The following is a 16,566-nucleotide window of genomic DNA, read 5'->3' on the forward strand; positions in this document are numbered from 1 at the left end:
ATGAGTCAACTCTTCGCATCAGGTAGCCAAAGTATTGGAGTTTCAGCTTCACCATCAGTCCTTCCAATGACCACCCAGGACTGATCTCCTTTAGGATGTATTGGTTGGACCTCCTTACAGTCCAAGGGACTCTCAAGAGTCTTCTCCAGTACCACAGTTCAAAAGCATCAATTCTTTGGTGCTCAGCTTTCTTCACAGTCCAAGTCTCACATCCATACATGAACACTGGAAAAACCATAGCCTTGACTAGATGGATCTTTGTTAGCAAAGTAATGTCTCTGCTTTTGAATATGCTATCTAGGTTGGTCATAACTTTCCCTCCAAGGAGTAAGCGTCTTTTAATTTCATTGCTGCAGTCACCATCTGCAGTGATTTTGGAGCCCAAAAAAATAAAGTCTGACACTGTTTCCACTGTTTCCCCATCTATTTCCCATGCAGTGATGGGAACAGATGCCATGATCTTAATTTTCTGAATGTTGAGCTTTAAGCCAACTTTTTCGCTCTCCTCTTTCACTTTCATCAAGAGGCTTTTAGTTCCTCTTCACTTTCTGCCATAAGGGTGGTGTCATCTGCATATCTGAGTTTATTGATATTTCTCCCGGCAATCTTGATTCCAGCTTGTGTTTCTTCCAGTCCAGCGTTTCTCATGATGTACTCTGCATAGAAGTTAGATAAGCAGGGTGACAATATACAGCCTTGACTTACTCCTTTTCCTATTTGGAACCAGTCTGTTGTTCCATGTCCAGTTCTAACTGTTGCTTCCTGACCTGCATACAGATTTCTCAAGAGGCAGGTCAGGTGGTCTGGTATTCCCATATCTCTCAGAATTTTCCACAGTTTATTATGATCCACACAGTCAAAGGCTTTGGCATAGTAAATAAGGCAGAAATAGATGTTTTCTGGAACTCTCTTGCCTTTTGCATGATCCAGTGGATGTTGGCAATTTGATCTCTGGTTCCTCTGCCTTTTCTAAAACCAGCTTGAACATCAGGAAGTTCACAGTTCACGTATTGCTGAAGTCTGGCTTGGAGAATATTGAGCATTACTTTACTAGCATGTGAGATGAGTGCAGTTGTGCGGTAGTTTGAGCATTCTTTGGCATTGCCTTTCTTAGGGATTGGAATGAACACTGACCTTTTCCAGTCCTGTGGCCACTGCTGAATTTTCCAAATTTGCTGGCATATTGAGTGCAGCATAAGAAGGTAGTATTAAAGTCCTAATTTCAGAATAGAAAGTGAAAGTGAAGTTGCTCAGTCGTGTCCGATTCTTTTGCAACCCCATGGACAGTAGCCTACCAGGCTCCGCCGTCCGTGGGATTTTCCAGGCAAGAATGCTGAAGTGGGCTGCCATTTCCTTCTCCAGGGGATCTTCCCAATCCAGGGATCGAACCTGGGTCTCCTGCATTGCAGACAGATGCTTTACTGTCTCAGCCACCAGGGAAGACAATTTCAGAGTAAGATAACCCGAAATCGGCCATTCTGATGCTGTAGTTCACTGAGATGTGGGGCAAGTACCCTCACCTCCCTGAGCTTGTTGCCTTGGGTGAGGGTGATAGGCCCCACTTTGGTTGTGACAATTAAGATAAAGCATTTAGCACAGTTCTTGGCACATGGTAAGCACTTGGTAAATAATAGTCATGTTATTTTTAGGCAGGAGCAACTAAATACTGTGTTTCTAAGTGATTCAGAAATAAGCGGTAGTGTCTAAAACTAAAATTAGAATAAGAAAAAAAGAGATGGTCTGACTTTTCTTTTGCTGTGTGTCTTGTAACTGTTTAAAAATTAGCACTGTGGGTTGATTCTTGTGGCTCTGTAGTCTGGGGGCAGGGAGGGGGGCATGTTTGTTGAATCTATGGGACCAAAAAAAGATGGACAATTGATTACATAGCACTTGAAGATAAAAGGAACTATTGAACGTGTGACCATTACTGTGAGAGCCTCATTGAACAGCTCACCTACCATTTCAAGATTATTACCACCCGCCTCCTCTGAAAGCCTTCCCTCACCATTTCTGCACGCTGTGATCTCCCCTGAGAACCCATAAAGCTTACTGACCCCATTTGGCCTCCGAGAAGCACTGAGGCAGTGAGTTACCCTGTCTTGTGGCCACCCTCCCCAGGGCAGCACTCAGGGCTCTCTGCTGTGGGCTGAGCTGGCCAGGCCCCCGGGGGGGTGACAGGGCTTGGATCTTTCCAAGGGCACATTCTTTCAAAACATTCTCCTGCATATTCGAGAGAAGGTGACACCAATACACTGAATGGTAGTTGATGTTTGCTGGGTTTCCATGTTAGAGAATAAACAGATTAGGGTGGGAGAGGAGCCCCTCGGCCAGCGCTCCCCAGAGAATCGAGAGGTGCAGAAAACATCCTTGAGAAATGAACAGCAAAAATCTTAACAGACATGACAGGGTATTTTAAATAGTGCCCACACTGACTGGGAGTAAGATAGATTATTTGCCTGGCCCCCACTAAGGAAATGGATGGGTGAGATAAAGGAATTTCTAAGGTTTAGGTGTATTGATTGGTCTTATTCTTTCTTGTAAAATACTGAGACTGTCTCTCAATTTAGTAGATGTTTGTGGAGCTTCTGCTGTGTGCAGAGTCATAATGATAATAACTAACATTTGAGAACTTACTATTTTCTAGGCCTGTTTCCTCTGATCAGCGAAGTGGTCTTAGACCTAGACAGAGTCATTCATGCTTTAGGTAGGGATAGGGGTTAGTCTTGTTTGGGCATGAGAGAACAAAGCGAACGGCGTAGGAAACCGGTTCTTTCTCATCTGTACTTCCTGTAGAATAGAGTTGCAAGGAGATGCTTGAGAAATGAAAGACAAAATTCTGAGCAGCCTTCCTTTGTACAAGCTCTGAATCAGCCCCATGGTCTCTTTTGCTTACAGGCATCAGAAGTTGAGAGACAACTCTCCATGCAAGTACACGCCCTCAGAGAAGACTTTCGGGAGAAAAACTCCTCAACCAACCAGCACATCATCCGGCTCGAAAGCCTTCAGGCCGAGGTCAGCCTCCCCGAGAAGCCATGTTGGGCGGAAGGGCTTTTCTTATTGCAGGAGCTGTGCCTGGCCTTTTAGACACGGAGTCCTCTGAACAAAAACCTGCCCTATCTAACATCTCGAGGAGAGAGATGTCTGTGAGAAACTGAATGGGGATCGCTCGACCAGGTTTCTCTGGGGAGCCTGTTGTCTAGAGAAGTAAGGTTGCTTAGAGTTACTGCTGAGTGTGCTGAAATTAGGGATGACCTACTTTTTACTGGATATGTTGATCCCTCCAAAAACATCCTAAATGGAAGATTGGAAAGAGAATCCGTTCCATTTGGGCTCAGTTCAGTCCCTCTAAATAGGACCTATTATTCTTACCTATAAACCGAGAGTAATATCTACTTCATTGGGTTGAAGTAATCTACTTCATAGTGTTGATGAGAGGATTTGATGAGTTAACACGTGGAAAGCACTGTGTGTGGTGTTTAGAAGAAAGTAGTGCTATTGAAAGCATATGAGAGGCCAGGCGGGGTCTGTGGCCCTGGGCAAGCCAGACGGGGGAAGTAGCACTGAGGGGACCAATCTGTGAGAAGCAGCTTGTGGGGAGGTGAGGAGCAGGGAAGGGTCACATCACCAGCCCGAAGGGGGCCTCTGTGCTGGGGAGGCTTCCACCTCCTCTGCTCCCGAGACCCCTCAGCCAAGTGTCTGAACAACAGCCCTTTGACTAAGTTATATTTTGAGGGACAGTCCAGCGCCACCACCTTGGTAAAAAGAACCAGCCCGTGTGGTCAGACCCAGGAGGCCAAGACGGCTGCTCCCCTGCTTCATACATGACGCAGAGGTTTTTCCTAAAGTCTGTCAATATCTTCTCTTTTCTCCTGGCTCTCACTCCCTTCCTCCCTCCCTTCCCTTGGAATTCCTACGGGTATTGAGCAGCAGGTCCTTGAAGTAAGTAGTTGGTGCTGGTGGGTTTGGCATGCCTGTCTGTGATGGTCTGTGTGCATGACGTACTGTTCAGCCACCTCTGCCAAGGTCCGGCTCCCTCAAGTTGCCTGTCTGCCTAGACCCTCGTGATACAGGGTCATGCCCAGGAATGTTTGTGGCCAGGTTGGGTCCCAGGTTTCAGGGTGTGTAGAATCTGGTGAGGGAGTTGGCTATCTAATGCCAATTCCCTACTTCATCTAATAACACTTTTACATATAAAAGCCGAGCTATGAAATTGTTTATTTCTAGTAAGTCACTCCACATAGCTCTGAACTTCTGAGTTTGTTTCTTTTCTGTTAAGGGGCGGGGTTGTATATCAGAACCAGATTACCTCATGACTTGACTGAATGGAACTTGGGAACCAAAGGTGATCCACAGGAAGGAAAATGTGAAGGTCAGAGGGCACTTAAATGAAACCCAGCTAGAGTAAGAGCTCCCTTCCCGTGGGCAGCGTGGCGTCAGTGTGGAGAAGCCTGGGCCGTTCACAGGGCTGCTCTGTCGGTCCTTCCCTGGGTGCACACCTGAGAGACCGTGTTCCTTTGTCTGGCCAGATACCTGATCCCTCTGGACAAAGGCCTCATACTTCATTTCCCCAGGATGGCATCCCATCCAACGGAGGGGAGGTGGCCAGGGAAGAGTCGTGCCCTCTGAGCAAGAATTCTAGTGCAGAGAGTGAGAACAGCCAAAGAGCAGAGGGGAGGCAGGTTTCAGAGGACTTGGGACGTTCTTTTCCAGGTCTCTCCTGGAAACGATCTGTGGTTGGTCCCCTTACGAACTGTCATCATGCTAGACTAGAGAGCGTGGAGCACATCTGAACCACGCCAGGAGAATACTCACAAGAAATGGGGTGAGAGATCAGTCTAGCAGGGAACTGATAATGGGAGGAGCCTGGGGGCCTGCAGGACTCCAGAAGTCCCCCAAGGCCACTGGCAATTGAGGGGACTCGGGAAGGTTCCTGCAGCTCCCTGAGCAGGGCAGAGTTCCTGGGCTGGAGCATCGCTGGCCTGGGGGCATGCTGGGTGGCTCTCACCCTGCAAACCTTGAGGCCACAGAAGACTTGGCATCTCTTTCCTCTTTTCCTGTTTTCTCACTGAAACAGAAGAGACAGAACAGACCTTCCTGAAAGAAAGTCTGTATCTCTCTTGCGGCTGGCTAGATACTCGGCATACAAACATATCAGCCTGTTTAACAAAAGGAGAGAGATGGCTTCTATTCACAAATTTCTTGCTGAAGCAGAAGATACCTTGAGTAAAATCAGTTATTTACTTGTCAGTGTCCTGTTCCCTCCCAGGGCAGGGGCAGAAAACACTGCCATGTTTTCTGTATCCTGGGGCTTCCGCATTCACCTGGGGCCCTGGGTCTGAGCTGTGACCTTGAGTGCCAGACCTGCCAGCAGTGGGGGAAGGACAGAGGAGAGAGATAAGAATATGAGAGTGTGGTGGCCCCAGGGGCTGTCCTGGGCCTTGTCTTAGGATCAGGACTTGAGAGAAGGGTCCTACAGGTTAGGTTCCACTACCCCTCCAGCTGTTGGGTTGGAGTAAAGTCGTAGGCAGGGGACTTCCCCGGCGGTCTGGTGGTTAAGACTGCATGCTTCCACTGCAGAGGGGCGCAGGTTTGATCCCTGGTCAAGGAACTAAGATCCTGCATGATGCATGACACAGCCAAAAAAAAAAAAAATGTTGTGGGCAGCAAGGTGGAGCTCTTCTCTGTGTTATCTGTGGAATTTCCAGAGCACTAACCTTCCTTGCCTCTACCTGGCACCCCACATTCCAGCTTTCCCAAAGCTTAACTCCCACCCCTTCTCAGACTGGTTTACGAAGGGGAGGGGTTGCCTCCTCAGCTGGAGAGTTGACAGCTGTTCTGTCCGGCGTGGGGGCCCTGGGGCAGAGCGCTGGAGAGACACCTGCCTTCGTGTTCCGGGGCTGGTCCCTTGTGCCCTACTCGTCAGCCCGGGTGTAACCCCACACTGCCCTGTGGCACTCTCCCCACTTTCAGATCAAGATGTTGTCGGATCGGAAGCGGGAGCTGGAGCACCGTCTCAGCGCCACCTTGGAGGAGAACGACCTGCTCCAGGGGACAGTGGAGGAACTGCAGGACCGGGTGTTGATCCTGGAGAGGCAGGGCCACGACAAGGACCTCCAGGTGCGGGGGCGGAGGGCAGGCTCAGGGCTGGGCACGCTCGGCCGCCCGACCCCAAGGAGGGGCTAGTGCACGGGCAGTGGGCGACGCTGAGGCCTCTCCTCAGGCCGGATATGGCTCCTCAGGTGTGGCTAACTGGCTGCTCTTGCTCTGCCAAGAACCAGTGCACTGCTCCAGCAGGTCGTCCTTCCAGTTTGTTCTGAGCCACTGGCCTCAGGAGCAGTTTCACGGAGTTCTTTCCGGGCTGTTAGCATGGCTGGAGCCCCCGCAGTGCTGTTCTGCCTCCTGGGGTTGGTGGAGTCTGTGGGGGACCCCTGGCTGTGGGCTGGACTCACGGTGCTCTCTGCAGCTGCTTCCCCAGGCCCCTGTCTTCAGTGCGCCCTGCCCGAGAAGAAGCCCAGAAGCTGCCCACCAAGCACAGCAGGACATATCCTGATTCTGCCAGTTGCTAGCGAAGGCACAGGCCAACCCCTCTATGAGCCTAATTAGCCTCTTTTTTCTCCTTGCTAAAAGAAATTGTTTCATGGCTATATTTGTCCTTATTTGGGAACTGCCACCAGGCCTCAGCCAAATCCCAAAGCTCACACTTGACAGGAAACAACCCCTTAAACACTCAGCCTCCCCAGAAACAGTGCAGCATCTGCTGCCAAGAACGCTTCGCCACGCTGACCTGGGAGCACTGGGCCCGTGGCTCCGGGCCCTGCTTCCCTGGGGTGTCCTCTGAGTGTGCCAGGGAGCAGAGCCGATCGCAGCAGTGCTGTTCGCATGCAGGTGGCCAGCCAGGGATAGTCCTGTGCCACGTGGGTCCCTGCCCAAAGACCAGGTTGCGGAAGGCCCCTGGGCTCAGCAGTCGGCTGTTGAGGAAAGTCCTGGGTCGTAGGATGAGGAGACATCTTAGGCTAAGGTCATGTGATACCAGGACCAGTTAAACAGCCCTCTGAGTGATTAGCCTCTTTAAGGGCAAATTAACATTTTTTGCGTGTTTTATACCTTCAGCTCGGAACTTTGTGTAAAGAGGGGCCTCAGTAAGTGTGGAACAGAAAATGATGCTGGCTAAAGCTTCACATCAGTTTTCAAAATGGAAAGGAGTTTGCTCTTATTTTAAACTTTATGGTGATAATAGCCATGGGCATTTGTTGGCTGCTCTGCACAGAACAGAGTGTTTTTGCAGATGTTCTAAAACTGAGGCTAAGAAAGGTGAACTCTCTGTCCTAAGTAGTGTAGTAACTCCTGGGTAGAATCCAGAAGGGGGCCCTCCTGCCTGCTTTACTTGGTTCTCAGTGATGACTTCCTATGTGTCACTTGCCTCTCCAAGTCAGTGTCTCAACAGCGTTTATTACCCCATCGGGTGCTCTCCTGAGGGCTGAGTATGGAGAGGTACTCTCCGAGGTAGAGTATGGAGAGGAGAAGGAAAAAGAAGTACAGAAAAATGAGGCAATGGCCCTGCCTAAACAAACAAACAAACTTCTGTTCAACATGAATTCACAAGCGAGAAGTCCTTATTTCAGATCAAGAATGGGAGACCTGGGGGTGAGGAAGAGCCAGGACCAGTGTGGACTGTGGAGTACTTGGCTGGCATGTGGGCTGTATGTTCTCTGGCAGCCAGAGTCCCCAGTTGCACCTCGTTCACATCCTCGGCCCCCTGCACATGCGCTGCCTCCTGATTGGGCTTCTTCAAGAAAGGGAGTGCAACGCCTGCATCAGGTCAGGGAGGTCCCACCTTGGGATCGCTGCATTTATGGACTGAAATCTCTTCTTTCCCAACTATTTGTAATTTTTTTTCCTCCTCTAGTCATATAAAACTCTCTTTAAGGTGTTGCTAATTAGTTCTGTTGCTGAAACGGCCTGTACTGACACATAAATAGAAATTTCAGCTCGCTCAGGGAGCAGGTGAATGGCCCTAAGTCAGACTCTAGTGGCCTTGGAATGTTTCTAATCCCCTGGTTTTAATCCTTTTCCTCAGACACAGGATGAGAGAATGGCTGAGCGGGCGGGGCAACAGGCTGCCACAAGCAGAATAGCCCCCTTTGATCTGGCTCACTCTGTAATTGGGGTTCTACTGTCAAAAACAGATTTTTAAAACACTGATCAAATCCAGCTCTGATATTTTTTTTCAGTCTGAGAGGGATAAAAATGACTATTGAGGGCCCAGGAAATTTAAAAAGCAGGCATTTTGCTAAACTCTTAATACCCAGTAAAGGATTTGTCCCTCAAGAGGGCCACTTAACTGCTCTGTTTCATACCCAGTGAGCGTCTTACAGATGTGTGCAGGGGCCTGGTCCCAAGGAGTGGGTGGCTTTCATCAGCAGAGAATTCAGGCCCTGCTCCATGTAGGGACCCAGGAAGCAAATGACCTGGAGTCTAGACCTCGTTGACTCTGGGTATGTGCCGTTAGGCACATCACTTAATATCAGCCATCTCAGTTCCCTCAGCGTAAGACGGAGAGAGTGCCCTGACCTCTGCCCACTTTAAGGGCATGAGTGTTGTAAGCCTGAACTTACATACTGTTCAAACACAAGGCATTTGGTGTCTTCCTCAGTCACACATATAAATTACATTTAGTTTCATCTTTGTTCTATAAAGGGTGATATTTCTTATGTTAAAAGGCTCTTGTATTTAATAGACTCTTCTTTGGTTTGATTTTTCTGATTTATGGATCAGTTATTGACCAGAGAGGGCAGACCTGTCCTGGTGTGTTTGTTCTCTTGCTGTTACAAGTAATTAAGCACCTTTGAGTGTGTGTGAGTAATTGAACTAATGTTGTTCCAGTGCCTAAGAACTTGTACTTGTCAGTGCTGAACTTCCCCTGCTGAGATGCATATGGAAGTTGTCTAGAAAATAATTGCAAAGCATTTTGTCAATTTAATATGCTGTTTGTAATTGTGCCAAAGGCTTCCTAGGCATATCTTTAAAAAAAAAAAAAATCAACCTAATTTCTTCTTTCTGAGTTTCTTCAAAACCAGAGCTGGAGGAGTTCCCACTGGACCAGCAGGTATTGCTGACCCATTGGAACCATGCAGGGCAGGCTTGCCAAGTCCTTTGTCATTCTGTGAGCAGCCAGGCTCCAAATCCTTCCTAGTTAAGGCACACCCAGGCCACTGGTGCCATTAGCCAAATGTTCTCTGATACTGACCAGCAGAGGAGAGGCTCCCAGGGCACCCAGAGGGATAGCTGAAGGCTCTGCAAGGCACCTTGCTCCATTCGTCAGAGCTTCGAGTTGCTGCCTGCTGCCCCTGGGGCTCTGCATCTCTGCAGGAGCCACAGACCTACCTTGATGACAGTCTGGAAAAGAAAGTACCGCGTTCCCTCTTTCTAATGAACAGTGGTGACCGAAGATACTATTTTATTAAAGGATTAACTACATTTAAATCCCTGGAAGTTCTTCTCCCCACCCCCACCTCCCAAAGTATGTTTTCAGTCGGGGGACAGGGGTGAGCAGTAGGAAACTGCTCCCATACACAGTAGAGTTAGCCAACAGACTGAGTCTGCGGTTCAGGGCTGTTGTGGCGAAAGTACGTGCAGCGGTGGAGTGCACCAGGAAGAGTGGCGTTTAGCAGTCCGTGGTGGAGTCTCCCTGTACATTCAGCAGTGATGACCTCATCATGTGGCAAATGTCCTGTTTGGACTCCCCAGGGAAGGGGCCACAGAGCGTGCAGAGAGGGCTGAGGTAGTGGCAGCGGAAGGCGCCCTGGCCCATGAATCGTGATGCCTGCGTTGCCGTCCCCTCTCTACACTGGCGTCGCTCTCCTCCTCTGAGCCACATGTGCTGTGGAAATCTTATCACACATGTGCTCCTAAAATCTGTCCCCCGCTAGGGCCTTACCTGTAATCCGTGAGTAGGGTGAGACTGCCTCTCTTGTGAGTTTGGGAACTCTTGGTATTACTGCCCAGATGTTGCTTCAGATTCGACCTCTAGTTCCTTTCCAAACAACCCTTTTCCCCTTCACGTTTTCAGCAAAGTACAGGGTGCATATAGTAAAGCATATAGACCTTAGGTGTATAGCCCACTGAAGCTTTTATCGGTACCTGTGTAACCACCATCCAGGTCAAGACAACCCATTGTCAGCACCCACAAATCTTCCTCCTGCACCCTCCCAGTCAACGTACTGCTTCTACCTCAAAAGCAAACCTCTCTTCTAACTTTTATCTCAAGTTTTGGAACCTTTTATAAAGAGAATCGTACATTATAAATAGTTTTGTGTCTGGCTTTTGCTGAACATCAGTGTCTGAAAAGTTCACCCCCGTTGTGGCAGAGAGAAGCAGTGTGCTCTTCGGCATTCTTTGTGGCGTGCTGTACAGTATTGCAGGATGTGAACACATCCATTCTGTTTTTATTGGTGTTCAGATTGTTCCCGTGTGTGGCTTTTGTGGATAATACTGCTGTGAACGCCCTGTTTGTCTTTCATGTACATTTTCAGTCATTTATTACTGGGTCTGCACCTACGAGTGGAATACCTGCATCAAAGGATACATGTGAATTTCACTCCCTAGAAACTTGCCGAGCAGTTTTCCAGAGGTGCACTTCATCTTCCATTCCCACCAGCAGTGAGAATCCTAGTTATTTTACGTTGTCATCAAAACCTGATATTATTATTCTGTTACTATTATTTTTCTTAGCCATTCTGGTGAGAGTCTAATGGTGCCTTATTTTGTATGCCTGTAGGTTGTGTGTGCAACTTTTTATTCTGGAGAATTTCAGACAAACTCAGAATAGTACAGTGATACCCCATGTACCCCACTGTCCAGATCTACACACCATTCATCCCTGGCCAGCCCCACCCTATCTTCATTACATCCACTTGCTCCCCTCTCATATTATTTTGAAGTAAATCCCAGAATTTTTGTAATTTCATCTGTAAGTAAAGAATACTTTACAGATAAGAACTTTAAAAAACATAAACACAGGACTAGTACACCTAGAAAATTCAGCCATATTTCTTTAATATCATCAGCTGTCTAGTCAGTATTCAAGTTTTCAGTTATCTTAATATCATAATTGTTTTTCATATTTTTCTTTTGAGGCAAGATACAAATTAAAATGTGCCTGCATGTGGCAGTCAGGTCATATGTCTCTTAAGTCTCTTTTAATCTGTAGGCTCCCCTTTTGTCTTTTCCTTTTTGAAATTTACCTACTGAAGAAGGTACCTACTAGACTGTTTGTCCTATAGTTTCCCACATCTGGATTTTACCAACCGCATACCCTGAGTGCCATCTAGCTTGCTCCTCCCCACGTGTTTTCCTGTAAATTGGTGGCAGGTTCCAGAAGCATGGTCAGGTTCGGGGTGGGTTTGTCAGCTGGGTATCGGCCCCCTCACCCCCCTTTGCTGTCTCCCCGAAAGCTGCACCAGAGCCAGCTGGAGCTGCAGGAGGTGCGGCTCTCCTACCGGCAGCTGCAGGTGAAGGTGGAGGAGCTAACCGAGGAGAGGAGCCTGCAGAGCTCTGCCGCCACCAGCGCGTCCCTGCTGTCCGAGATAGAACAGAGCATGGAGGCCGAGGAGCTGGAGCAGGAGAGAGAGCAGGTGCTGGCGTGCCCCCGGCCCTCCCACTCACCCCACGCCTAGGTTGCTGTGGTCTGCACATGTGCGAGCCCCTTGGCCTGCTGGCTGGAGGTGTCCTGAGGCGGCCTTTTAGGAAATGCTTGTTGACTAATCAGCCTCAGAACTCTGGTATTGACAGGGTTCTGGAACATTCATGATTCACCCAATCGGCTTCTTTTCATATTACCTATAACCACTCATTCCCCTAATTATATGGGGACTTCCTCCAAAAGTAACTGACTATATCAAGAAGTACTTTATGTGCAACTGGGAGGGACCTGAGGGCAGAGGATATAAGAACTATGCAGTTGTAGGGGAGAAGGAAATGGCTACCCACTCCAGTGTTCTTGCCTGGAGAATCCCATGGACAGAGGAGCCTGGCAGGCTACAGTCTATAAGGTCGCAGAGTCGGACACAACTGAGCAACTAAGCACACGCAATTGTACGGGGCCCAGAATAACCATATGTTTCTTGGGACAAGTAATTAAAAAAAAAAAAAAACACTTCCTAGAACTAGATTCTCGGATTCGTATACTAGAAACAGACGGCCGCTGGCCATCTTCTCTGGAGCCCCTAACCGAAGTAACTCTTTGCCGGCAGCTGAGACTGCAGCTCTGGGAAGCCTATTGCCAGGTCCGCTATCTCTGCTCGCACCTGCGGGGAAATGACAGCGCTGACTCGGCTGTCTCCACGGACTCCTCGATGGATGAGTCTTCAGAGACATCGTCGGCCAAGGACGTGCCAGCCGGCAGCTTGCGCACTGCCCTGAATGAGCTCAAGAGACTGATCCAGAGCATCGTGGACGGCATGGAGCCCACGGTAAGAGGCCGCACTGAGTGTTCCAGGCTCCACAGGGCCTGGAGGCTGAAACCAAGTCCAGAGGGTGAGGTTGGCCCTGGAACCCGGAACCTAATAAAGTCTACAAGAATGCCTTCTGACCCCTTGTCGGAGCGCACTTCCCACAGGGGAGCAGGCACAGGGTCTGATCAGCCCCCAGAGTCCCGCCCTGCAGGCTCAGGGTGCGGATGAGGCCTCGGGGCCTCAAGTGTGAGCGCTTTCCTGGGAGGCTGTGAACGTAGAAATTTGGATCCTGGTAAAAACTGCAAGTTGTTGTTCTGTTGCCCACTGGTCCTGGTGGTGGCGGTAACCGTGAATAGGCAAACTTAAAAGATCTGAAGCTTCTGCTCAAAGGCTAGACGTGAGCACAGAAAGTTGAGACGGTCAACAGCCGGGCCCTTTAGAATTCCAGACATGGCTCCTCTGGTGCAGAAGAGGAACATTCCCATGGGCAGACGGGCCTTCCAGCTTCGTGTCAGATTCCTGCCAGATTCCCCCTCCATTTACACCCACAGCTCGCGGGCTATTGTTTCTTGATAGGTACCTCCTCCTGCAGGATGGCTGCGTCTCTCTCCCCATATTGGGTGGAGCTAGGTGAAAGGGTGGCTGTCCTGCCTAGGTGGTTCGTGGGGCGCACTGTGGTGCGGAGGCCAGGCCAGCGGGAGAGCGAGCTGGCACAGGGAGGCATGCTCTTGGCGCGCGCAGTTTTCCTTCTCCAAAGCCTGAAAAAAAACAAACTTCTAGTTATTGTCTGCACATTGACACTGAGCAAGACAGCCTCTTTTCTCTAACCTTCTGTTTCTTCCTTCTGCTTCTCTTTTTTCCTCCCATCCCCCCTACCTTGCTCTTCCCCAAACTGAACTGTCTCCCTGCTCCCCTCCCATCTTCATCTCTCCCACTAACCATCTTCCCACTTCCTTCCACTCTCACCGCCTCTCTGCTTGGCTGGCTGACTCTTCCGCTGTCAGAGCGCCCGGAGAATTGACGATGACTCCTTAGAAGAACAGATAAGGCAGACCAGTGAGGATTCGAGAGCCCTGAGGGAACTCATGGAGGGAGAGAGGGGTAAACTGAGGCAAAGCCTGGAAGAGCTGCAGCGGCTGCACAGTCAGGTGAGCACCCCGTCCTCAGCCCAGTGCGGGGTGTGCAGGGGCTCCTGCCCCCTGGAACCCCGTGAGTCCCCCTCTCCATGTCTCTGAGAAGGGCTCTCTTCTGATGGACAGACCCTCAGGAGTAGTGACCTGAAGCTGAGATGAGCTGGGTGTCTTCAAGAGAAGTCAGTCCTCAGGTTTAGACCACAGTGAAATCGTTAGGAATGAGAATAGCCAAGGGACTTCCCTGGTGGTCCAATTGCTAAGACTGTATGCACCAATGCAAGGGGCCTGGGTTTGCTCCCTGCTCAGGGAAGTAGATCCCTTATGCCACAACTAAAAAGATCCCGCCCCAACTAAGATAGCCCTCCATTTCCTCCAGGACTCCCGGCCTTCTACAGAGCGTGAATAACTGGGTGGACTCTGAGAGTTAGAGTGCCACAGCTCCCAAGACACATTTAGATGTTTGTCCAGCAGCTTCTGTGCAGGAAGTTTGCAAACCAGGGGACAGTTGATCCCTTGAGGGCCTGAGCTCTCTTTGTGAGTGCTGTTACCTCTGCCAGCCTATTTTTCAGCTTTTGAGGCACTTACCTGCCGTTCTTGCTGTCCCTTCCTGTTTGATCGTGAGCTCATCTCTCAAGAACACTGGAGAAGGACATCTGTATTCCCATCTGAAAAGTTTTAAAGGGCTTAGGAGCGGCCCCACCCAAAAAGGAGCTTCTAGAAGTCTACCTAGGAGATAGATAGAAGCTCTTCCTTTTGGCTGGAGTCCTGTATGGAGGTTCTGTCCCATTTGCAGGGGACACCAGACAGGTACCCCTTTAAACCCCACCCCCTTCTTTCCTTGTCCAAAGCTAGTCCTCCCTTCCTGCTACAGGAAGAGGTTGCTGAAAGATGGAATTTAAGCCGGGCTTTCACTTCATTCAGTATTTCTTAAATGTAAAGAAACTTGTAGAAATAAACTTTTGCCTTCAGGTTGTACCCATTAGACTTCCTGGTATTATTCTCTTGGAAGATACTGGGAGACAAGCCATCACTGCTCTCTTCTTTTTGTGAGTGACCAGATAAGAAGGGCAGAAGGGTGCTACTGAAAGCTGTATCTTGTTCCTGACCAAGCCCTGGGGAGTAGGTTTGGGCAGCCAGAAACACTCTTGTGCCTAAAACCTAAAACCCTCTGGTGGTCATTTATTTGGCCAGAGGGTTTGGCAGCAGGAGGGATCATACCTTCCAAACGGGAAGAATAAAATGCAAAAGAAAGTGGGCCTTAAAGTTATTTGGATTAATAAAAGCCACTTTGTTGCTTCTAGAAGCCCGAGAGGGCCTTATTTGACCCAGAAACATAAGGGAGAGGTTGCTGAGAGTCTACTGTGGAACAGTTAATATTAATACCAGAGAATTTTCCTTAAAATTTCAACTGAGAACTGATTTAGGTCAATTCCTATGGATTCCCTTTCAAAAAAAAAAACCCATCAAGCAGATGGTTACATTCAGTCCCACATAAGATACAGAGTTGGGCCTCTGCCAGGGCTCCTCGGGCCTCACAGGCTCAGTCAGAGCTGCAGACCTCTCAGCCAAGGTGCGTCATCCAGGAGCGTCCCTTGGGAGGAACACCGAATCCCAGGGCAGTGGGTGACGCAGGTGGAGTTGCCAGGGCCATGGAAATGGCAGCTGTCAGGGCAGGCAGGGGTTCCTCCTGCAGTTAGCTCAGCACGTGCCTGTGCCCCAAGACCCTGAGAGGCTCAGGTGGATGTAAGATGAGGGGAGTCAGACCAGCTTCTTACCCTTTGGAGAGCCCGGCTCAGACAGGTAACATGGGACTGAGGTCTGGCCTCACCAACGGATGGTCCCACCTCCACTCCCACTGTTTTCCTGCCTGGGTGTTCTCTTCTCTCCTGGAAATGAGGCCAGAGGTAAAAGGTGTATAGGACCTTGATGGTGAAGTGCCCACAGTTCCCCACCCCTCAGAAGCCTACCCAAATTCTAAAAAGAGAGCCCAGGTTTAATTAATCATCACCTGTTTGAGGCAAAGCCCCGTAGCCAGACCTGCAGACTTGCTCCTGCCCTCGCTGGCTGTGCCCGGTCCCCTCTGCCCCATCCCTGCAGCTCCCCAGGGAGGGCTGGCCATGGGGTCTGGAGCTGCTGCCCGGAGGCAGGAGGACCTGCCGGGCAACATGACAAGTAGTTCTCCCAGGCAGTACACCAGGTCCTGGGAGGCACCGTAAGAGAACAGTCCCACCCCATCATTTGGCTCCTTTATGCTTGACTGAAGTACATTCCAGTTACTCCAGGGACGTGAACAGTCGTGGGAGCGTGAACCGGGAGCAGCTGAGGCTCTCACTGATGAGGTCTGGGTGCCCCCTCTGAAATCTCAGCACGTTCTGTCTCCTCCATCCTCCCAGCCACTGTCCCCCTCAGAACTTCATTCTTTCACACCTTGCCTTTGGTCATCACTTCCCCAGCCACTCACCCTTCAGACGGTCTAGAGTGATCTTCTGAAGGTGGGACACCCCTTGCAATATTCTCAAACCGTCATGGCCCCATGGTCTGGCTGCGTCCCACCGTCCAGCCTCTGCTCCTGTTGTTTCTTTTTCACCACCTCTGCTTTAGCAGAATTAAACGTAGGTTCCAGATGGGCATGGCACGGGCTGCCCTTGCATTCCCACAGCTGGGTCTTTTCTCCCAGTCTTTCTCTGTCCCTGGTAGACTCCCCTGCACACACAGCCCTCCTCATCCTTCAAGTTCCTGATCAGGTTTCACTTCCTCCTTGAAACGCGCCTGCCTCCTTTGCTCAGGGAGCCCGCGGCCCTGCTTTGTCACGGTTACCCTCCCTTCTCCTTCCCCGTCCAGCCCTAGTGGGCCACCTGCATGGATAGGCTCCAGGGCGGGCATGCCTCTCCGTCTTCTCTTGAAGCATCTAGTGCGTGCAGCGCCTTTACCTAGAGCAGGCACTCAAATGATTGTCAGCCCTGGATATATGACCTCAGGAT

General features: G+C 49.9%; 1 protein-coding gene and 1 long non-coding RNA gene across 5 annotated transcripts in view; one reads left to right on the top strand and one right to left on the bottom strand.

Annotated features, from left to right (window-relative positions):
* BICDL1 (BICD family like cargo adaptor 1) overlaps window positions 1–16,566 on the top strand; it is a 79,539-nt gene that overhangs the window by 48,985 nt on the left and 13,988 nt on the right. For 2 of the 3 annotated variants that reach the window (XR_009597045.1, XM_012097904.5), the window contains exons 3-7: window positions 2,896–3,012; window positions 5,971–6,117; window positions 11,454–11,633; window positions 12,252–12,470; window positions 13,457–13,600. Coding sequence is in view for 2 of the 3 variants with exons in the window: in XM_012097904.5 (XP_011953294.2) it covers window positions 2,896–3,012; window positions 5,971–6,117; window positions 11,454–11,633; window positions 12,252–12,470; window positions 13,457–13,600 (807 nt within the window). In the remaining variant the exon portion in view is untranslated. The remainder of the gene's footprint in view (window positions 1–2,895; window positions 3,013–5,970; window positions 6,118–11,453; window positions 11,634–12,251; window positions 12,471–13,456; window positions 13,601–16,566) is intronic. The other variant, XM_004017411.6, reaches the window with a different exon arrangement.
* Window positions 11,039–16,300, bottom strand: LOC121816871 (uncharacterized). Of its 2 annotated transcripts, none has more exons than XR_006056585.1 (5): window positions 16,047–16,300; window positions 15,361–15,471; window positions 14,171–14,250; window positions 13,419–13,482; window positions 11,039–13,210 (listed from the first exon to the last, which is right to left on the bottom strand). It is a non-coding gene; the product is annotated as an uncharacterized LOC121816871 (long non-coding RNA). The 2 variants fall into 2 exon arrangements; XR_006056586.1 differs by lacking the exon at window positions 16,047–16,300 and adding an exon at window positions 15,594–16,017.

The sequence above is a fragment of the Ovis aries genome, chromosome 17 (assembly GCF_016772045.2).
Source record: "Ovis aries strain OAR_USU_Benz2616 breed Rambouillet chromosome 17, ARS-UI_Ramb_v3.0, whole genome shotgun sequence".
Taxonomy (NCBI): Eukaryota; Metazoa; Chordata; class Mammalia; order Artiodactyla; family Bovidae; genus Ovis; species Ovis aries.